This window comes from Eublepharis macularius, chromosome 2 (genome assembly GCF_028583425.1).
Source record: "Eublepharis macularius isolate TG4126 chromosome 2, MPM_Emac_v1.0, whole genome shotgun sequence".
In the NCBI taxonomy this organism is placed as follows: Eukaryota; Metazoa; Chordata; class Lepidosauria; order Squamata; family Eublepharidae; genus Eublepharis; species Eublepharis macularius.
The window spans coordinates 142,990,452-143,014,399 of record NC_072791.1 but is presented as its reverse complement, the minus strand read 5'-3'; the positions used below and the strand labels follow the sequence as shown (position 1 = coordinate 143,014,399).

General features: G+C 45.3%; 1 protein-coding gene and 1 long non-coding RNA gene across 4 annotated transcripts in view; both read right to left on the bottom strand.

Annotated features, from left to right (window-relative positions):
- Positions 1 to 23,948, bottom strand: part of SIGIRR (single Ig and TIR domain containing) — a 52,723-nt gene that overhangs the window by 19,038 nt on the left and 9,737 nt on the right. For all 3 annotated transcript variants that reach the window (XM_054971683.1, XM_054971684.1, XM_054971685.1), the window contains exons 3-4: positions 5,801 to 6,127; positions 3,564 to 3,753 (exon numbers count right to left, since the gene is read on the bottom strand). In XM_054971683.1, coding sequence (XP_054827658.1) covers positions 3,564 to 3,753; positions 5,801 to 6,127 — 517 coding nt within the window. The remainder of the gene's footprint in view (positions 1 to 3,563; positions 3,754 to 5,800; positions 6,128 to 23,948) is intronic.
- LOC129324430 (uncharacterized) lies at positions 822 to 2,273 on the bottom strand. The gene is made up of 3 exons (XR_008596534.1): positions 1,770 to 2,273; positions 1,396 to 1,447; positions 822 to 1,038 (listed from the first exon to the last, which is right to left on the bottom strand). It is a non-coding gene; the product is annotated as an uncharacterized LOC129324430 (long non-coding RNA).

Genomic DNA, 23,948 nt, shown 5'->3' with positions numbered 1-23,948 from the left:
CTGCAGCGGGTGGGGCCGGAGGGTCGAGGATGGCGACGAGCCGCCCGAGCAGGGCTTCGGCACGGACTTGAGAGGCACACCCCACCCCTCCCAACAACCATGGCCTGTTGGCGTGGGAGGCTGGCAACTGCTCCACGGGATTGGATGCGAGGCAGGACGCCCTGGGGTGGAAGGTGTTGGAATGACCAATGGGGCTGCTGCAGACGCCCGAGGGGCTGGACCCACTCTGGGAGGCGGCCGCTCATGGGACTGTGTTGCTGGGGCTGCGGCTGCGATGGGGGCGACCCTCCCCAGGCGCGCGAAACCTCCTGCCCGGGATATGGCATCCACCTGCCACCACCCTGGATTCTCCATTGGTGGGGGCTAGGGTTCCAGCGAGCGGACCGTTTGCCCTGCCATCTCCCGCCCCCTTGCAGCTGCAGCTCGCACCACCCTCTCCCTGGCTTATCGTGTGCCAGCTACTCTCCCCACCGGGGATCCCCGCTCACATGCCCCGCCCCAACCCTCTACCTGGCCATAGATACAGGGGGGTTAGCCGTGTTAGCCTGTGGTAGCGAATTCAAAAAGGGTCCCGTAGCACCTTTACAACTATCCAATTTTATTGTGGCACAGGCTTCTGAGAATCAAGTTCTCTTCGGCAGATGGGTGGTACAGACACTGGTCAAATACAGAGGAGGAGGGGGGGAGGAGGGAGGGAGGGGGCGGGGAGGCAAGACGGGGTGTGTCGGATACATTTGTGGCAATGTGCAGGTGGGGAGATGTGACGGGAGTGTTGAGGGAGGGGCGGAGGACGAAGTCAGACTCGCAGACACAGAAAACAGTTGTTGTACATCTCGTTTTATTGCACTGGAAAGAGCGGGCTTGCGTTTAGGCTGGCGAGGGAGCTGGAGCATTCCACACAGCCCTCCTTCCCGCTCGGAGGGGCGGGGCTGGGATGCAGGCCGCGGCGCGACGGTGCTTCCTGGGCTGCAGCCAACCGTCCGTCAGAGATGTTTGGGGAGGGCGGGGCGCGGGGGAGCAGCCATGCCCTGGACGTGCCTGTGGGGGAAAAAGACACGTGTGGGCTTTGCCTCATTCCACTGGCAAGGCAAGCCCCACACTCCGCCATCCGGGGGGGGTTGCACATGGTCGAGGGCAGCAGCTGATGCATGACGGTCTGGTGAGGATGCACTCGGCCTTGGCAAGCCTTTACCTTTAAGGGAGAGAATGAGCTGGTCACAACAAACACCTGGCCACATGTGGTTTTCGAGGCGCCTGCCTCTGAGGCAGCCAGGGGCGGCCATGGTTGCCCCCCACCCCTGCTGGGCCTCACCCAAAGCGGCAAGTGAGCGGGTGGGTTCAGGTGAATGGGCGGTTTGCGCTAATCTGCGGAATGCCCCCCCACCTCCTCCTTACCTGTCAGCGCTCCGTCGGTCATCACCAGGTGGGAGCGCCAGAGTCAGGGCACCTGCAAGGAAACGGGAGAGCATGCGGTTAATTTGCAAAGTGTCATTCCCTTCTGCCACGGAAGGGTTAGTTTGTTTGTGCTTAGTTAGAAGCAACTAGCATGCATCAGTTAGCTGTGGAGTCATTCTTTCTATCACGGTAGAAAGAGAGTTAGGCAGACATTTGCACCTCTTCCCCTTTATGCGAAGTTCCCCCAGTTTTTCGCAAAGTCCCCGGAGTGCATTCTGCGCCTGCCAATGTGAATGCCCTCAGCCCGTTTCGGTTTTCAAAGGGGCAATGCCACTCAGCAGACGGGCAGAGCCTCCGGCCGAGTGCTCACTTACCTGGGGGTTTGGGTGGCGCTGGCCGGATGTTTTGTAGGGCGCGGTCGCAGGTGATTGGGTGCAGAGAGGGGGGCTCGTCCACGCCGGGCGCGCACGCTGATTGGTCCCCGGGATAGTTCTCATCCTATGCTCCTTCGGGCCATAGGGGCGGGGCGAGGCGCTCAGAGAGGGGGCTGATTTTTCGCCGTTCCATGGACGCCTATGGGCTACGCCTTCTTTTTCCGTGGCGTAGCTTTTTTGCGCCGCTGTGGGCGTTCCCGCTTCTGGAGGAGCTTAGGGAGCGGACTAACTCTGACCCCGCCTTGCTCCCCGCCCCCCCCTGCGTCGGCGTAGGGCTCTACGCCACTTCTGCGCCGCCGCCCGGGCGCCTGTGGCTTGCACCGGTGCTGGCCCGCCGGCGGGCCAGCGCCACGTCCCAGCGCGGGCGGAAGGCCACTTACGCGGGCGTACGGGCTAGATGCGCCCTCGCAAGCCTTAGTTCGGTTCCTGTTCACTTTCCGTGCCCTTCTTAGGATTGGGCTGTTAGTAGAGATTTAACAAGCTTAGAGAAAAGAGTATTAAGTGTGTTTAATAGAATATATGAGATACTAAGTAATTAAGTAATAAGATAGACTAAGGGTTGGAAAACTGTTGGAAGTCAACTAAAAAGGGGGGAGGAAAGGGAGGGGGTTAGAAATAGACTTACAAGGGGGTAATGTACGTGTTGAATGATATTATAATCTAATCCAATAAAAAAATTTATAAAAAAAAAAAAGAACCTGATGAGTAAAAAAGATTTTGGTTATCATAGTGCCAACTTTATATTATTTTAAAAGGAAAAAAGACTGGGAAAAAACAGGGAATTGTCAAAAAGCGTGACTGGAGAGGTTCTGTTTATGAACCACTGAATTGTGGACATAGATGGGCCGTGAGTGTCATCTCAATACTCTCATACAATTCTACTCTCTGGGAATACAGTCATTATTTTAGCATAAAGATATTTGGTAATAGAAAAGTGACTGCCCCACTGTCTCTGTTCTCAGAGGTTCACCTTCTTTGGGACTTTTCTGAACTATTTTTTAACAAACGTACTGGGGTTGCTCAGTTCTTGCTTTAGATCCAAATGTTTTCCTTTAAATAAGTGTTTCTGTTATGCAGTTACAATAGAGATTTCTTATTGCTTAAAATACTGCTGCTGGGAAAGTATTTTTCCTCCCAACTAGGGTTTCCATGCCTTTGTTTAAATATTAAATGATGTATGGAACTTTGAATGAGATTGTGGCCACCTATTGGTAAATGGCCGTGACATTCCTTGTGATCAACCATCATTTTGTAAACTCTTTTTAGATATTATATGTATATAATAAAATTAATTTAAACTAAACTTCTTTATGGAATGAGTGCTTCACTTGCTGCAAAATATGAAGGAGTATTCGTGTTTTTGGACTGCACACTCTAGCAAGGCTGTTATCTTATTGAGAACTACCATTTCTTCTTTGCACATCTTGTTCAGAACTAAAGTAGCACACTTTTTTAAATATAGCAATCATATTCCCCAATATATAGCTATCATATTCCTTTGGTTATATCTAGATTGTATATAGACACTGCACAATTGACCTCTATTCCACAAAGGCTAAAAGGCTAATCGCCTATGGAAGCCTGTCTATTTTTTGCAAAATGGTTCGACTTTAACATAGGAAAAACTATTCAGAGTTTGCAAAGAATTCTTGTGAATCATTTTTGCTTCACTTTATACAGCTCATTCATCCATTGTCTCCATTCTACATAAACTTTGTAGATTAGTTTTCTTACCATTGAGTGGTAGAAGAGTAAATTTCGCCATCTAACCACTGGTCATCTTTCATCCAATGGAGGGCAAGGTCACAGTTTTTGCCATAAGGTAGCTGCACAGTGCAATTCAATGTTAACTGGCTCCCTAAAGTATGCTCAAAAGTCACATTTTTAGAAGGGTAAAGGAACTTAGGTGGCACATTGCAAAGATCTAATAGAAAAACAAAACAATAGCATATTATCAGACAGATTTTGAATAAGGGCACTCTAGAAGCAGTTTACACTCTGCAAATCCTATGCAGAATATTTAAGCCTGGCAAAAAAACCCAGAAGTGACCTTGCATCTAGGTACTATCACTTACTATCACTGTTCTGGTATTGTAGTATGGCTGATGAAACCTGATTCTTTTCCCTCTCCCTTCTGAAAGCTATCAGATATAACAAGCTGTATTTTTGTATATAATCTCTCCCCCTTGATTTAACCTAAGAAAATTAAGCAAGGACTACAGTGAAAAGTCACAGTGACCATCCCTGCCAAGCGTACAATATCACTATAAAAGGTATTCAGAACAGAAGGGATACATAGAGCTCAATTATATGTAGCTGAGATCTGGCAGTGACATTTTTTGTTTTTACAGACCTACTGAACTAATCTCTATTCCTGTTCAGAGTCCAGCACAATGTTCTTTCCCCTTCATCTCCCACGATGCCAGTTCATCCATCCATGTAACTTAGCCTAGCCTTTTATTAGCTTACAGAAGTCTTTTCTTTAAATGAAAGGGAAAACAACTTGCTTCCCTTTGTAGGAAATACCTGCTGTTCATACAGAGTGGTAGACAGGGGTCTTATAGTGCAGTGGTAAGTAGGTCACACCCTGACCTGGATAGCCCAGGCAAGTTCAATCTCGTCACATCTCAGAAGCAGCATCGGCCTTCGTTAGTAATTGGATGGGAGACCTCCAACGAAGACCAGGGTTGCAGAGGCAGGCACTGGAAAACCACCTCTGTTAGTCTCCTGCCTACAAATCCCAGCAATGGTGGCCATAAGTCAGCTATGACTTGACAGCAGTCTCTACCACTAGGTAGGTCTCACTGCATTCAGCACTAATGTACGCTTTAATCAGTTGTGATTCATATTCGTTCCCATTCTACCAGATCTTCCTTCTCTCAACCAGAAAATCTATCTATTACATTTTGACCCTGCTTTCTTTCCAATCAGTTCAGAGCAACATACAACATTCTCCCTCGCCACATTTTATCCTCACATTGATTCTATAAGGAAGATTAAGTAGAAAGTATGCAACTGGCCCAGAATCACCCAGTGAGTTTCCTGGCAGAGTGGGGATTTGAATCTCAGGCTCACCATTACGCACTGCTTTAACCAGTTAATTGTTTTGAAAATGTGAACACTGCAAGGCATGCACTGGTGGGACCTCCTGCTTCAGTAGAAACTTTCTGTGGGATCCATACCCAATCTTTTGCTAAGCCAGGACAACTTTCAAGATCTTAACATAGTATTTCAATAAAACCAAGTTGGATTTCAAAACAGACTGGATAAAACCACTTTAGGCTGATTTATGTTACTAACTTCATAATATAATGTTCCTTCTCAATTTATAGTCTCATAGCTTATAGTTTTAAATTTGCCATACAAGATAACAAAGCAGATCTGACAGTATACTTATCTGTCCCAACCACTATGTTATAATCCTTTAATACACAGTTGAGAATAAAAGATGTTATCTTTTGTCCATTTTATTTCACTTTTAAAAAGCTGACAGTAAACAGTTACTAAATTTATCTGTGAGTAATTTATAATGCTGTAAGGAGTGGCATATTTGAGAAACAAAACAAAACTCAGAACAACATGCACATTAACTATCAAGCATAGCTATTCTTAGTCATATATTCACATGGAGCAACACCTTCAGCCATCTCTCCCCACATTTCAATCCCCACCACTCACTATTACTAGTTACTGAACTCCGAAGCCTCCTTTCCCACCTAAATTGTGCCTCCACAATAGTATTTAGAGGGGCAGGGCGGGGGGGGGGGGGTCGGTTTGCACTGAATTGTAGCAGTTAGGCTTATACTGTCCTTGCAGCTGTATTTGCGATTCTTTTGTATGATATAAGGGGTTGGATCCAAACTAAATTAGCCGTTTCTACACATTTCACCTTCCTGCTGCAGACCACCTGCATAACATTCCTTAACATTCCATAACTATCCTGCCAGGGTAGAAAACAGCACTCCACTCACCTGCCATTACCAGCCGAATGGTGAAGGAGGCGTTTCTCTGTTCATTCAAGTAGAGTATGCAGGTGTAATTGCCTGAATCCTCAGCCTCTGCGTGCTCAAAGGAGAGGTATGATGTTGTGTTGTGCAGTATGCTGTGTAGGTGTCCTGAAGCACTGAGGTTAAGCGGTTGACAATCTTTGTACCAATGGACATCAAAGGCTGAGGTAGTCTGAAGTAGCTGGAGGCTCTGATTATCCAACGGGCAAAACAAATGATTAACCGAATCTTGCTGGGTCCACACGGTATGATCGTAAAAGCGATCTGGGTCCACACAGGATATATCAGAGGCTGATGAAATCAACAGAGAAATAAGTTAGAAATAAAGCATGCCAGTTAAATTCCAACTACTTCTATCACTCAAGATCAAGCTAGCATTTCCACAGCAAGCAGAGTACAATCATCCTCCATGCAGTCCATACTAAAATAGGTCACAGACCTTGCTGAATTTATTCCTGGTCTGTATTACAGAAGTTGTCAAGTAAGAGAGAGAGAGAGAGAGAGAGAGAGAGAGAGATCTCAAAAATTTACTAGATATACAAGACTAGTAAAATGTATTATTGCAGTTGTATGAATGCCTAACAAGTTAAAGTTCAGCTTAAACCTGAAAAAAAACCTGAACAGGCTGTTCGGTGTTCGTTCCCGATGACGAACACAAACAGCCAACCAGACCCGAACATGTCCCGTTACCGAACATGTTCAGTGTTCGTTGGTGCCAGAGCAGCCCCCTTAGCACTTAGAGAGCCCATATTCACAGGGACTGTGCAGCAGGCTCTTCTCCAGCCACCACTCAAGTTGAGTCAAGATTGCAGTATGGATCTCGGAGTTATACATTCCCAAATTCGACGCCCCCAGGAAACTCCCAATCAACACAAATGGAGTCACCCTCCCCAGTTCACTTGTGCCCCGTGCGGTGGTCCTGAAGGTGTGCTGCCTCCCCTCTCAGGGACAGGGGGTCTGGCCACTCACCGGTGGCACCCCCCATATGCCCGCCCACCAGGCCTGTGGGTGGGAGGAAAATTATCCACTTACACAGCAAGGTGGGTGAAGACTACAGCCGCTAGGCCTGGCAGGCACGGGGAGGCATTGGTGTGCCGCCTCCCCTCAGGGGGCAGGGGGTCTGGCCGCTCGCCGGTGGCACCCCCCATGTACCCGCCCACCAGGCGTCTGGATCAGAGGCAGACAACGCATCCGCTTGTGCAGCAAGGTGGGTGAAGACTGCGGCCGCTGGGCCTGGTGGGCACAGGGAGGCATTGGCGTGCCGCCTCCCCTCAGGGTAAAACTAGCTAAAACTAGCTTGACAGCATTGTTTCCGTCGGAGCAGACCTGGTGTGGAGCGTTTATATTTTGTGTGGTTAATTGTGACCTCCTGCATTCAAATATAGCCGGTGAACAAGTGACAATACGAAATGGGAATTGGTAATCACCAATATACCCGTTGGCAATATACCCGTCTGGCTGTATATTGGACATTACCATTAGCAATTGTGCTCTTCAGCCCTTGTGCTTTTTTGCTTCTTTAGTGAAGCGTGGAGGGTCTAACTAATTTGAAGCATGAACTGTTGCACACACCTTTGTTGAAGAAGAAACCTACAAACATTCAGTTATTTTCACCAGAGAAACTGGAGTTTCTGCTTACAAATTTTCTTATGCCTGGATTTTCCATATGCTTGGAATGTATTTTTGTACTTGCTAAATTGGTGGCTGATGTATGTTTTTGTCAACTGAAGTCTCTAATTGATTGTCTTATTGAGTTACTGATGACTTACTTTGCATATATTTAGCACTTAGCACTTTGCTTTTTGATACGTATTAAATTTTGATATCAATACAGTCTTGGCCCTGGAGACCCTTGTGGTCCTATTTATGTGCGCCTCCCCCCGGGGGGTGGGTCTGGCCACTCGCCAGTGGCACCCACTACGTGCCTGCCTGCCAGGCCTCCGGGTCGGAAGCGGACAGCACATCTGCTTGTGCAGCAAGGTGGGTGAAGACTGCAGCCACCAGGCTGGGCGGGCACAGGGAGGCGTTGGCATGCTGCCTCCCCTCAGGGGGTGGGGGTCTGGCCGCTCGCCAGTGGCACCCCCCATATGCCCACCCGCCAGGCCTCCGGGTCAAAGGCGGACAACGCATCCGCTTGTGCAGCAAGGTAAGTGAAGACTGCGGCCACCGGGCCTGGTGGGCACGCGGAGGTGGTGGTGTGCCACCTCCGCTCAGGGGGGCGGGGGGTCTGGCCACTCCCCGGCAGCACCCCCCATGTGCCTGCCCACCAGGCTTCCGGGTCAGAGACGGACAACGCATCCACTTGTGCAGCAAGGTGGGTGAAGACTGTGGCCACCGAGTGGTCAGGGAGAGGAGGACCCAGGGATTCTGGGCGTGGTGATGAGCTGCACCTGGAAGATCCTGTGAGGGGGATGGGAAGACCCCAATCTGTCAGCGGCTGCTGGCTTCACCCACCTCCCTGCCATCATGGAAAGGAGGGGACGGGGAGGTGCAAGTGTCGGGGAAGGGACTCGTGGCAGTATCTGAGAGGGAGAGGAAGAAAGAGGGGACACAAAGTGGTCAGGGTGGGAGGGGGGACCAAGGGGTTCCGGCCACAGCAACGAGCTGCACCTGGAAGATCCTGCGAGGGGGACGGGAAGACCCTGATCCATCAGTGGCTGCTGGCTTCACACCCACCTCCCTGCCATCACGGAAAGGAGGGGACGGGGTGGTGCAAGTGTTGGGAAAGGGACTCGTGGCAGTACCCGAGAGGGAGAGGAAGAAAGAGCGGACACAAAGTGGTCAGGGTGGGAGGGGGGACTCAGGGGTTCCAGCCACACAAATGGGACGCACCTGGAAGATCCTGTGAGGGGGACGGGAAGACCCCGATCTGTCAGTGGCTGCTGGCTTCACCCACCTCCCTGCCATCATGGAAAGGAGGGGACGGGGTGGTGCAAGTGGTGGGGAAGGGACTCCTGGCAGTACCTGGGAGGGAGAGGTATGGACCGGGAACTGGAAAGCTCCCAAGCGAGAGGTAGTTGGGAGGGTTTGGAGTGGTCCCAGAGAGGGAGGGAGAGGAAGAAATCGGGCAGCGGCAGCAGCTGCCATCACCCACCTTTCCTGCCTTTGCAGAAAGGATGAGAGTTGCAGGACACATTCCCACCCGGCTCAAAGGGGTCCAGTCAGTCCCGTTGACAGGGGAGCCGCCATGCTGTGCAACCGACTGTATCCCTATACAATACAATCAGCTGCGCATTCGCAGCCGAGCTGTCCCTCGTGACCAAGGAGAGAGCAGTAACAGGATAGTCCCTCGTGAAGCAACGGCTGACATGACCCGCCGTCCTGCCTTTGCGGAAAGAAGGGGATGGGCAAGACAGGAGACACTGCTTAGACGGGTCAGAGTGGTTCCAGAGAGGGAGAGACAGAAACAGGACAGCAGCAGCAGCAGCTGACATCAGCCACCTTCCTGCCTTTGCAGGAAGGACATGAGTCGAGGGACCCATTCCCCGCTGCTCAGAAGGCACAGCGTTTGCAATAGATAGGGGCACCATGCAGCTCAACTACATATGCAACAGCTCCTGAGCTGTTGCGCAAGTGCCCAAAGGAGGCTGCCGCCAGCATCACCTGCTTTCCTGCCTTTGCAGAAAGAAGGTGTCATGATGATCTGGCTGTGCCAGGAAGGCCTATCAAGGTCTCAGAAGCCTGTTAGCAGTGGGAGTGGGCCTGGCTAAACCTGACCCAAATGTGCCAGCCCTCATTTGAGATACCTGCAGGACTCGACAGGCAATGGCAAGGATAACCAAGGGGCAAGATGCTTTAGTAGCCTGCGGAACCCCATGTACTCCACAATGGATATGGGCAAGCCAGGTAGGGCAATCATCTCTGCCAAGATGCGCTCACCTCCTGAGCCCTCAACCTCGACGTTCTAAGCGGCACTGTCCCAGACCCCAAGGGGACAGCCTCTGCAAGCACAGCCTACCTGAGCGCTCCACTCCCACCAGCGTCACCCTCAAGGCAAGGTGACCCTCCCACTGATCCCCACTCAGAAGAGCTGGTCGCCCCCTTTCTCCCCCCAATGGATGTTTCGCTGGGCAAGGACGGAGACCACAGCCTCGGGTGGTGCGTCTTCAGGTGCCAAGTCAGGACCGTCGAAGACAGGTGCTTCGGGTTTTTGCCCCTGCGCACCAGGACATCACAGGCATGGCACCGCACCACACGGGGGTCATTAGGAAGGGTCCAAAAGTGCCTCCATACGGAGGTGTTGAAACGTGGACCGCTAACTGTCCCAGGGGAAGGAGGACGAACGGTTACAGGCTGCGCTGCGGAGCTGGCCATGGACAAGCTGCGGAGCTGGCCCATGGGTGAGGGGTGGACTGCAGACGGGGACATCACCAAGAGTTTGGGATGGGGATGGGAGGGATCTTTCATAACACACAAACCATTCCTCCAGGGATCCGTCACCTACCCCCTCCTCAAAATGTTGAGAGAGATTCTCTCCCCCCTGTGGAAAGACCTCTTTGGCCTCCTCCACAGCCCCCACAGGTGAATTGGGGGGAGCAGGAGGACTCTCTGCTGCCGAGCCACACCCACTACTGCTTTCCACAAGTAAACCAGGAGGACTGCCATCACACTTCACCCCACAACCACCCTTGGTGGCCAACACAACAGGAAGACTCATTGTGCCACCAAAATAGAATGAAGGACAGAAAAGGAGATGACTCTGTGAGCCCTCCACCACGGAGCAGCCCTTGCACCAGAGGGAGGGGGTAGAGCCCTAGCCCAACACTCCCAGAGACCTGACCAGATCAGGCAGTGATAATAATGTGAGCCCTCAGCTGAGGTGCCCACTGAGCTTGGCCCCAGGGCCTGGCAGCAGCCCCGGAACCAGAGGGAGTGGGTAGAGCCCTAGCCCAACACTCCCAGAGACCTGACCAGATCAGGCAGTAATAATCAGGGAGAGCCCTCAGCCAAGGTGCCCACTGAGCTTGGCCCCAGGGCCTGGAAGCAGCCCTGGAACCAGAGGGGATAGCTCCCTATCCCACCCACCATACCCAGAAAAAAGCCCAGCTCCAATGCACTCTCCCTCTCTCTCTCCCAAAAGGCTATTAAGAACTCTGTCCCACTCCACTGCTTGCTGAAAGTGAAACCAGAACTGGGAGCGCAGTGCCCTTTTATAAGCTGAGGACTGATTGAGAAACACAGGGAGGCCTGTGGTTGGCAGTCAGAACTACCTAACAGGGTTTGCAGGGATGAGATTGGAGTTCCCACGGCCACAAAACAACCCCCTCCTCCCTCCCTCCCCCCTGGTGTCTGCTCCCACGTTACCAATTGTAACCGATTTTGCAGCTCTACGCTTGGAAGGAAGACCTGCCCGTCAAGCTAACTTGGGCTTTGATTGGGGTGTCTGGGGCGACAGAGGGAGTGCAGACAGAGTTCAGGCACTCCGCCCCCTCCGTTGCCGAGGCAACTGATTGAAGGCACCTGAGTGTCTAGCTTCCCAAACGGCGGCCGAGCACAACGAACAAGGCTTGCGCCGACCACCTGTTCGGCTGGAATGGCGCATCACGAACAGCCCGTTCACAAGCAGCCCAGCGGCCTGTTCGTGGGTTTTTTCCGTTCGTAATGCTGTTCGTGCCCATGTCGAGTCCTGATTAATCCCCAAATATGTGGGAATTAATGGGACAAGCATTTTAACGATTGCAGGGCTTTTCTTTTACCTTTTGGAGCCTTTCCTAAGGGCAAAAGGGGGGGGGCAATTCTCACAGGCAAGTGGAATCGCACATTAGGGAGTGCTCAACTTTCTGTCCAATCATGACAATTCTCTCATAGTTCACATGAGCTGTGATTGCAGAGGCATTCTAATTGACTAAGATGCAATTCCATTTGCCAGTGAAAACCAATTCCCTCCCCACTCCTTTTGCCCAGGAAAGCTGTGTAAATGGTAAGAGAGAAACGGCTGCAACCAGCTGTCAAATTGGAGAATTTTTTTTTGGAGTACGTGCCTTCTGCTGCCAGATTGGTTCACTGGGGATTCTCTGTTTTGGTACTAATTTTGTTGGTTCTGTTTAGTATGCATGTTTGTATGTCTGACTAAGGCTTCTGCGCCATGGAGAAAGCATTGGATTCCCCACCCCCCTATAGGAAACAACAGAGGAAGGCTGAGGGTACCTTGTTCAAGAGCCCATAGAATTGGACCTCATGACCCAATGTGATTGAAACTTAAGAGGGGGGGCTTTAGAGGACAGGCAGTCCTCACTCAACTGAATTTTGTTCCAAACACAGTTCCAGAAAGATTCCCCCATAGAGAATAATGAATCCAGTTAATTTCAGAATCTTCAAAAAAAATACAAATACAAATACAAAACCGGCATTTTTGGTCCCAAATATCAGTAATACCAAAATTTATGGCCTTCCCAATACCTGAATAAAAAAATAATGTCAATAAATAAAAAAGTTATCTGAGGTTACACACTTAGGATCAAGTAGCATGTTGCTTTTATTCCTTGTTTGTACTGTCATAGCCAGGGATTCTGCACAAGAAATCATCTTTAGAAAAAAAATCATCAAATCTCATCTTTCTGATTAACACCCCCCCACCCCCCAAGGGAAATCTCTAACAACATCTTTAAAAATAGCCCAATCTTTTTATGATTTCTATAAAAAATTAAACAAATCTGAAAATCCAAAAGAAACCCTCATAACTGAATATCTAAATAATATAAACTTTAAAACTAAATTCACATCAGAACAGCTAGAATATTTTGATCAGCCTGTTGCTAATATAGAGGTAACCACAGCGATCCGAAATCTTAAGAATAATAAAAAAAGCCAGGTAGGGATGGTTTAGAGTTTTATAAAAAAATTCAAGATACAACTAATTGAACAGATTAACAGCAACCTGTAACCATTTGCTACTAAATGAGAAAATGCCTAATACTTGGAAAGAAGCAAAGATTATTGTAATCCCTAAGGAGGGTAAAGATCATACCAAAACAGAATCTTATAGACCCATATCAATCCTTAATCATTATTTGAAAATATTCTCTACAATTATAGCTACTAGTTTAAACAAAATTATTGCCCAATATATACACAGTGATCAATCAGGCTTTATACCCGGCAGAACCCTTACAGATAATATTAGAAAATCACTGAATATCATAAATTATTGTACAACCAAACACATACTCATTACTTTTGGCCCTGGATGCTGGAAAAGCATTCGATAAATTAGAAATCTTGTATCTGAAAACTGTTCTAAAACATATGTGATTCAGCTTAAACTTTCTAAGGACCGTTGATGTTTTATATCAATCTCCTATGGTCCAACTGTGTATAAATAATTATAGAACAGATAACTTATTATTAACAAGCAGAACAAGACAGGGCTGCCCCCTCTCACCCATTTTGTTTGTGATATCAATCAAACCTCTAGCACATGCCATTCGTCAGGATCAAAGTCTGAAATGAATCACTATTGACTCTCTACCTCATAAACTAAGCTTATTTGCTTTGGGTAATGTCAAAAATATTCAGCTCTTCAATGTCGTTTCAGGATTTACCATTAATTACTCAAAAGCTGAAATTTATCCCATAAATATTCTCTCAAATACTAAAAAAGCAATCATAGATAACTACTAATTCAAATGGGTAATGAAATCTTGGGAGACATTTAGGTGTTATAATTCCAACTAACTTAAAAGACCTATTTGAATACAATTTTAAACTCCTTAACAAACAAATACAAAATATGTGACACGATTGGTCGAAATCACAATTAACCTGGTTGGAAAAACCTGAACTAATATAGGCCATAATTTTACCTAAATATATATTTCTGTTTCAGAACATCCCAATAAAAATCTGTTCAAAGGAAATAAAGGTCTGGCAAACAAAGCTAAACACATTCATTTTGTCTAATAAAAAAACTTAGAATAAATTTTTATTTACTAACAAGACCCACTAAACTTGGAGGTCTAGGTTTTCTAAATTTATTAAAACGCTATGAAGCAGCACAACTTAAGAACATACTGTTATGTATCACACAGAATGAAAAACAAGCATGGTTACAGATTGAACAAAAAAATTTGCAGGAAATCATCTGGAACAAACCTAAAGAAAGACCAAAAGGAATTTGGGACAACCCATTTTTGAAGGATACCCTATACACATGGGACAGGAATAGATATTTATTAGCACCTGGTACCTCTCCTATAGTGGCTTTTTTAGGACAAAAATGGTTTATACCAGGTGATAACCCAGATGCTTTTAAAACCTGGAGAAATATAAGCATCTATAGATTCTGTGATATATATTGTAAAAAAACAAATGTGGTCAAAAGCTCATCTAGAAACAAAATATAAAGCAGAAATTCCTTAGTATTAATATCAATAAATCAATAATTTGATTTATAGAACAGACATTAATTAATATTTTATTGGACAGAACCGTAACTCTATTTGAAACAGATTAAAGCATCAATTTCTATAAATTATTAAATCAAACTATATGGATAATAACCTCACCACAAAAAGCTTGGCAAAAAGACTGTGGTAAGGAAATAAGTGAAAATCAATGGAATCTTGTTTGGTCTTCCAAATTATGTAATACTATGCCTTAAACATCAAGCTGCAATCGTACAAAATCTTTACAAGATGGTATTTTACACACAAAAACTTTATTATTGTAAAGCAATAAAAAGCCCGAGATGCTGGAAAGCCTATAGTGAAATTGGATCACTGGTGGTGGTCTTGTCCACATGTACACAAATACTGAACCACTGCTGGTGGTCTTGTCTACATGTACAAAAATACTGGAACAAAATTCTAGATGTTGTGGAAAAGATCACAGGATACAAAATAGAACAATGTCCAGAAACTATCCTGCTCAACTTGTGGAATGATAATTGTGTTCCAAATTTGAGAACAGATCTTGTTTTTCTACTGTTGACACCTGTCAAGACTGCATTAGCTCAAACTTGGAAGACAGATAAAATCCCCACTGTTAAACAATGGTTGCTGAAAGTTTGGGATCTGTTGATAATGGAGAAAATAACTGATCAGTTATCATCTATGAATAATTGCAACTATCAATCCTCATATATAGAAACTTGCCCCCCCACTTTCTTGAATATGTAGCTAACTATACTTCTTTGTACCAAAAAATATTTTTAAAAATCTTATATTAATTGTATATGGCAAATAACCTTGTATATTAAGTTATTTATCTTAATATCTCACATACCGCTACAATGTTCAGTTGTTTGGTGTTAAAAGTTTATATACTGTTATTGTTAAAAAAAAATCTGGAAAAAATCAAAATAGGTTTTTTTAAAAAAAATCATCTTTAGAGCAGCTCTGCCACATTATTTCATGTTCTCCCCTTTAGCAAATACAAACAAAGAAAAACCCCAACTCACTTCAGCATACTTGAGGAAGGGGCTGGGTCCCAAATCCAAAAAAATATCATTTTTTTAAGAAGACACATCTAACTATTACATTATTTTGTACATCAGGAAACTTTCTTGACACAAAATGGTAACTCCATCACTGTGGGTGCTCTGGCTCAGTTGTGACCTTCTTTATGCAAAACAGATGCTCTACAAGTTCAAACCCAGCATCTCCAATTAGGAACACATAGTAGGTGGTGATGTGAAAGACCTCTGAGAACCTAGAGAGCTTCGACCAGTCAGTGTAGACAGCACCAACTGCCAGACTCTGCATAAGGCATTTTCATGTAGTAATCTGTTCAAGCTCCAAGGGCCACTTGCTACAATTGAGCTAGATCCCTGTGTAAACATGCTGCCTATCTGTTGACTTAAACCTCTTGTACCTGGCTCCAGGGATAGGTTACAGGAGGAAGTACCTTTTCCCCTTGCTTACACAAATAACCTGCTAAGCACACACCAATCTCTGATTTTAAAAAGAGGGCAAATTGTAGGTCACAGCACTGCCCTCAGATATGTAAATCCCAGATATTGGGTGCATTAAGGTAAAAATTGAGGACTCAAAGAAAATTAATTTCCACACGGTTACTTCTCAAATATTTCACCTCTCAAAAGATATTCAGATGAGCTTTAGTGTTGACTTGCTAACAAATCTTTTAGCTGTTGTAGCTTCCTCCTATATAGACTAAATTTAGGATCCCCCACACACATACACACAATCTCTGTTTTTAAAAAATTAATGCACGTGTGTCTCACATGCATTTTGCCCCAGCAGAACAGGAACTATATTTTTTCAACTAGGAAAACCCATCATAGCTTCACTTGAATAATGGATTCATCTATCTTTCTATACAGACGGTGTCACTTGTTTCAGACACTTCATACAGTTATCTGTTCAATAATTCCCTCCTTCTCTAATATCAGATCATATGCTCAACTATTCAGTAAATTTGTTTCATAAAGCGATGAGTGTGTCCACTCGCTCTTTCACTCCAGCCTTTCTACAGTCTTTATTGCATTTCTAGGAGGTTGTGCACAGGACAACAGGTGGCAAAAGCAGTGGTAAAGGATAGAACTAAAAGGCGACAACCAGGGGAGTAGTTAAAGACAACCGGGAAAGTGTTCTGAAAGAATGATAGCTGCTCATGTTCTGTATCCTGATTTCATTTTCAGCTTTAAAAATATGTTTGGCATGCATGTCACACTTGCATCTGATAAGAGAAATTGTGGGGCAAAAAGCCCATGTGTGTCCCATCTGAGATGTCAGGTCCCTAGATGCCCAAAACCTGAAAGTCATGAGACAGGACCTGGTGACATCACATGGAATAACAACAGATCCACACACTGCTAGGAAATCATATGGTAACTGTGAACGTGTCTATAGTCACAATCAGGTAGTTTTCAAGAGATTAATTATCCTCTGTACCCCACCACACACACACACACACACGAAATAAGATGTCATTTAAGTACAAGATGTATTGAAATGTTGATGACAGATGATTGCCTCCCATCTCTTTGCTTACCACAAGCAGGCATGTTGGAAGTTTTAAAAGAAGGTATCACCGGAAGGGCTAGAAAACAGCACTAATATTTTAACATGGTGCTCTGAGAATGAAGCTGCAGACGAACAGTTTTTTTTCTTTTTTTTAAACTTTATTTTGCATTTTTATATAACTTTTTCCAAAACTACGAATAACCCAGACGAACAGTTTTAACAGAGGCAACAGTTTTAGCAGACAAAAGTTTTTAACAAAGTGGCAAGCCACTTTCAACTGTCCTCTACCTTCAGTTTAAAAAATCTGAGCTGCTGCTAGGGCCTTACAGCAGTAACTCTCAACCACTTGTCTCCACTGGGACAGCCCTTCACCTGTGCCTCATTACTGTAGCTGCCAACACAAAGCTGTGAGAAATGATCTAACCTTGAGATGTGTGCACTGCAGCCATCACCACATAAGCATTTGCTTCAATGTGCAGTCAGTCACCATGTGTATGTTCCTGGAAAAATGAGTCCAAGCAAATACATGTATGGCTGGATGCCACTATACACCATACCTAAGGTCCAAGGCCACAATCCCACTCCCAGTTTTTATGTTTCATTTATTTCAACAGGACTTAAGTCCACTTACTTGTAAACTCGATCAAGTTCTATTGCTTTACTCTTATTTCTTCCTTGGCTTTTCCATGTTAGTACTCGTGTCTTTTGCCCAAACATTCCTTACCTTTCAGGCAGCCCTTAGCATTCCTGTCTGTTAACAAGAACTGTTCCCTCAGTAATACAACCCCATATCCTGCAGAGTCAACTCAAACATTACTACACTTTAAACCGTATCATTATTAGCTCACATATATGATAAGCAACAGGATGGATCTGGGCAATTAGTGACCCCACGCCATACTGCATTCTACTGCACAAAATACCTACAAGCCTCTAAAGATAATGGTTCTGATCCAGAGATACAATGTAGCACCTTAGTGAACCCATTTAAGTCCACGAGATAGATAAACTCTTCTGCAAGAGCTGAAGGAGACTGCTAATTCACTTTTAAACATATTTACTTGGAAACAAGCCCTAGCAATTTCAAAAAAGCTGACTTCCAACCTAGTGTATTTAGGATTAGAGCCCTAGGCAAGCAATTACAAAAAGATGAGAAATGTCTCTGTTATGTTAGGAGATGCAATTAATCTAGATGGATTTTCTGTTTGCATAGAGAGCAAAAAGGTGGTTTTGTGAAAATCCTGACTAGCCCTGATCAAAGACAAGTAACAGAGGGATTCCTTTCCCTTTGGACCTAAGCATCAACCTGTTCTCTGTATAATAATATTTATGGCAGGCAAACTGAGCATGTGCTGCTGTGAGAAACTGGTTTCACAGCCTCATAAAAGGGCAAAAGAACCTAGAAGGGAGAATCAATTATTTCCTCCATTATTTAACCACCACAATAAACTTAGATTAGTAACTGTCACACAAAATGCTTCCTTATGAAATCCTTCAGGGTTCTAGCAGTCGAAACAATATTAAAGTACAGCGCCGACGGCCTGCAGACTTTTCATTCATTGTCCCACACCAATCGTGGCACTTGAAAGGTACCTGTACTTAAAAAAGGCACTTGCTTGCCCCAGGCCAAAGCTTAGACAGACCAACAACAAATTGAAATAATCAAATGGAAACACCACAAAAGACTATATGCAAAGATAGCCAAGAATGTACCAACATAAAATTGCAGAAGTCAACACATCAAAACTGTATTTGCCAAAATACTAGTGATTTTCCAGGTGATGGATAGATAGTACAACAAATGGGCTACAGTTACTCATTTCTTGTGAAATATATGCAATACAGGGGTTTTATCTCAAGGTTGCACTTTGGTTCAGGGCATCTCACTTTCCCAACACTCAAGCCATAATATTTTATCAACGGGAAAAGGAAATTCTTCTTGCTGCTAACACAACCATTGCTGCTGCGAGTGCTGAGTGGAATGTGTCTGCACAAATGCCATGGGCTCCTACAGTGCCAAAAGCATCACTAAGGATAAGCATTAACAACATACAGACAGAGCAAGCTGCATATACTCTCAATCATTCATTAGCCAATAAAGTGCTTTATTTGGGCACAATCCATATTGTTTTCCTTGTTCTAGCTGAAGAAGGATTCTCTAATCGATCTTGGAGTCTGGAACTGCCCCTTTCTAGTCCATGACCACCTGTTTTGTGAACTTTTTTTAAATGGCTGACATAGCTGTGCAATATGTGCTTTTGTAGTGCTAGATCATTTAACTGGCATTCATTTAAAATAGCCTCCCCATTTTAGGAAATTTACTGCAGAAAGTTTCATTTTAGGTTTCCTTACTGGTTGAGCATTTCCCCATTATTCTAAGCTTGCACTGGAGCATTCACCAAACACCTTTTTAAAAGGTGACTGTTAGCATAGCTATCCCTTCATCTCCATCCATTACATGGAGTTGTGGTATTACACTGTTGACACCAGGTTTGAGAAACCTCTGGAGACAGAGAACGCAGATCAGCATTGTGCAACCAGGAATGTAATTAACTTACCCTTTAAGTAACAGGCACCCTGTCATAAAAATGTAGAAATGCCATAATAAAGGATGGAAGTTTATGAAGAATGAATTTATTAATGGGTCAACAAATCAATATTTTCTTTTCTCTGGTTCCTCACTCACTCACTCATAAATTTTCAAGCCCAGACAGCATCCAAGTATAGTTCATTCATATATATTCCCCGGAGGACACTCCGATCAGGGGACAAACAGCTGTTGGTGGTCCCTGGCCCCAAGGAGACCCTCAACTAGAGCCTAGCCTCAACTAGAGCCAGGGCCTTTTCGGTCCTGGCTCCCACCTGGTGGAATGCTCTGTCTGCTGAGATCAGGGCCCGGCAGGACCAACTATCCTTCCGGCGGGCCTGTAAGACAGAGTTGTTCTGCCAGGCATATGGCTGAGGCTGGGCCTCCACTGGCATAAAAAAGGGGTGTATAAAATCTTAACCCTCCCTGTGAAGGCTGTCCCCCATCCTGTTTTAAATGTGTATTAATAGAAATACACTGCTGTTTTAATGTAGATGAATTTTTATTGTATTTTAATATGTTGTTATCCGCCCTGAGCCCGCTCATGGGGAGGACGAAATAGAAATTTGAAATAAATAAATAAATAAACAAACAAACAAACATGTTCCCTTTTTGTTTGTGAGACTGACGGTCAAACCACACAAGACCAAGTACACTTGAATTACACTCGAATTCACTTGAATTACAAAATACACTTGAATTACCTGTGTAATTTGAGTGTATTTTGTCTTGTGTGGTGAGACACTGAAAGCTCTACTTTTCCCCAAAGGCCAGGCTTTTCAATCTCTGGGTTCATTCTTGGGTGTACCCGCGTCTCCAGAATCAGCTTAAATAAAAGTTAAATTGATTAGCTTAATGAGTGTTTGCAAAAAGCATAAAGCACTCTTCCACAGGCAACAAACATTAAAACAAGAAAATCTTGCTGTTGCTACATAATAAAGTCTGCCTATCTAAAACATGAGACCTAGCTGCCTAGGCATCTCTGTTTGGCATCCATTACGGCGTATCTCACCCATCTGTTAGAATGCAAGCCCTCTCCCATGTCTAGATGGTTCGGCATAGGGACATGCAGAGGTGATGAATAGCATGCAGCTTTCAGCTTCTCTCTGGCATACTTGCATCAAGTTCAGAGCTTGGTTGAAAAAAACTAACTGGGGAACTGGGTGAGCTGAGAAGCCATCTTTTTCAGGTCTTGGTGAATCACCCGACAACTCAAGAGCCAATCAGGGCTGAGCTGTGTGAAAATCTAAGGAGTGAACACAGAACCTTTCTGTGAACAGTCTCCCAAGGACGAATCTCCGGGGAACTCAGAGACTGCTCCACAGGAGTTACTAATCAGCTTTGCAACCACATATTTGATCTAGGCAATAACTTGACAACACTTACAGTTCTGAACCTAAGTCTAGCCATTTTTACCAAAGACCTACTCTCAGGTTCCTTTACAGTTTGGTCTGTTGCAACAGTGAAAACTGAACGGGCTCTTTAATGTAAAATTCAAAGATTATACTCTCTTTATTAGTGTAGCAGACAGGAACATTATTGTATTGACACTCTCAGTATTTTTCCCAGGGCCACAGCCAACATATGCAAACTTTGTGCACCAGGGAGGGGCAGAGAGAGAGATAAGCTTTATCTTAACTTCCAACTGAACTATAACTTTGATATTCGGGGCTTTGACACTGCAGTTTAGTGTGCATGACAAACTAGGCCTCTGTGATTACAGAAGCACGAGTCTCAAAAAATGTCAACAAGCATGAGTGGAAAATTACATTTCGCCAAAGGAGTCATTTTCAATGAAGCAAATCATTGTTTCAGGAGATCAGACCCAGATGACATCAGGGTTTTTTCTCTCATGGACAACAGGTAAAAGTTTTCAGCATTGTATTGTCGAAGGCTTTCACGGCCGGAGAACAATGGTTGTTGTGGGTTTTCCGGGCTGTATTGCCGTGGTCTTGGCATTGTAGTTCCTGACGTTTCGCCAGCAGCTGTGGATGGCATCTTCAGAGGTGTAGCACCAAAAGACAGAGATCTCTCAGTGTCAGCATTACTCAGCATGGAAGGCCAGAAACTGCCCATACTTCAGAAAAACTACAGCTATATAAAAATTTCAAAATGTAATATTCTACAGGCTTTAAACAAATAATATGCACTCAGAAAGGCAGAAATCGAACAGAGTTTCATAACCACAGAAGAATTACTCCAAATGAACAATTGCTTATATGGAATGAATTTACACCAGTGCATTCAGAAGTATCAAAGTCCAATATACATTCACCAATAGACAGTATTTATTCCTCCTGATCACCGGAAATATACTCTTCCACATAGTGGGTTCATTAAAGCTACGTGTACTTAAATTCCCTTAAAAACACTAAATACATTGGTTTCAATTAGATGTAACATTAACGAGTTTAGAAGGGTATAACTGTTTAGGATTGCAGTGTTAACAGCTTCAGTTAATAGATGCAACTTAGAGCCCATTTAGAAGCATTCGGGACTGACTCAAATAAGAGAAAGAATGTAGCAAAATATATTTATATGCATGTTAAACAAAGAAAAATTCTGAATGACTTGTGTAGAATGTCAAGTAAATATTGGGATAACATTAATTTTCTCATCTGGCAAAGGAGATAAATGCAAGGAAGCAGAGTCAATTCAGGGGCTCCCTTGTAGCACAAGTAAACATGAACACAGATTGGATGTGGATAAGAATTTGGATATTCATTTGCATTTCCACACACATTCAGATGCAAGATGGGGCACTCCTTTCCATCCACATTGCCATGTATCCCTGAACACTGTTTTCAGATTGTACATGAATTGTGACACGTAACTGTACTATGTAACTTTGACCATTTGGGATCACTATTAATGATCCCAAATGGTCAAAGTTACATAGATAAATACTCAAGAGTAAATAATGTGCTGAGTGGAATCACAGGAAGAGAGGTAAAAACAGAGACGCTTACCCTCCCTTTTTATATCTCAGATTCACTGAACCCAGTGAAGACGGAGGTCCTGCAGCTGGGACGGGGGCTGCCAGATGTTGGGATCCAGCTCCCTGCCCTGGATGGGACACCACTGGCAACTTTGCCAGCGGTAAAGAGTCTGGGTGTGTTCCTGGATGCCTCCCTATCGATGGAGGCCCAGGTCACGGCGGTTGCCAAGTCTGCATTTTTCCATCTTCGTCAGATCAGGCAACTTGCCCCCTACCTGACGCCCCAGGACCTGGCTACAGTGATCCATGCAACGGTCACCTCCAGGCTAGATTACTGTAACTCACTCTACGCTGGGCTACCCCTGGGCCTGATCCGGAAACTACAACTGGTCCAGAATGCGGCGGCACGGGTCCTGACTGGTATACCTTACCAGTCACACATCACACCTGTCCTGCGCCAGCTGCACTGGCTTCCAGTTGAATTCCGAATCAGGTTCAAAGTGTTGGTTCTTACCTTTAAAGCCCTGAGTGGGTTGGGACCGGCATATCTTCGGGACCGCCTCTCCCTGTACGTTCCCCAGAGATCGCTCCGATCAGCGAATAAATATTTACTTGTGGTCCCCGGCCCTAAGGAAGCCCGCCTCGCTTCAACCAGGGCCAGGGCTTTTTCAGTCCTGGCCCCAGCCTGGTGGAACGCTCTGTCAATGGAAACCCGGGCCCAGCGGGACATATTATCGTTCCGCCGGGCCTGTAAGACAGAGCTGTTCCGCCAGGCGTTTGGTGATTGAAGGGGGCGGTGCCATGTCGGCCTCCCACCTTTGGGGTGGGGAAGGTTCTCCCCACCACTGCACCTTGTTAATTTGTTTTATTATTTGTATATTGATTTTAGTTTTTGTTTTTATCAATTTTAACTGTTCACCGCCCAGAGCCCCTGGGATGGGCGGTATATAAATTGAATAAATAAATAAATAAATAAATAATTTCTGACCCATCACTGAACCTGAGCATTGCAACAGGGAGATGGGTGTGTTTATTTGCTCTTCCCACGCTGTATGTAAAAGTCCTTGCTGTAACTGGGGTATGGGGTGTGTGTGTACCTAATGGTATGCATGCCCCCAATTTAATCCCCACCCAACAAAACTTTTAAACTGCTCTTTTGCATCTTATATGGTCCTAATTGCTCCTCCTGGATCTGTCTGCAGCCTTTGACACAGTAGACCATGCCATCCTGTTGAGGCATATAGAAACAGAAATGGGCATCAAAGGATGTGGCCTGGACTGGTTTAAATCATTTCTCAAGGAACAGACACAAAGGGTTGCCGTCAGAGATCAGCTATCTTCAGAATGGGAACTAACTTGTGGGGTTCTGCAGGGAACAATCTTATCTCCCATGTTATACAACCTCTATGTAAAACCTTTAGGAGAATTCATTTGCAGCTGTGGAGTGGGATGTCATCAATATGCGGATGACTCCCAACTCTATATCTCGCTATCCAGGTCCCCACAGGATGCAGTAGAAATTTTAGATCACTGCCTGACAGCCATGGTGAAATAGCTGAAAAATAACAAATTGAACCCAGACAAGACTGAAGTGATGCTTGTTGGGAAGCAGGGCTGGTGCCACCATTGAGGCCGTGAGGCGGGGGCTGAGGGCACCGTGGGGCT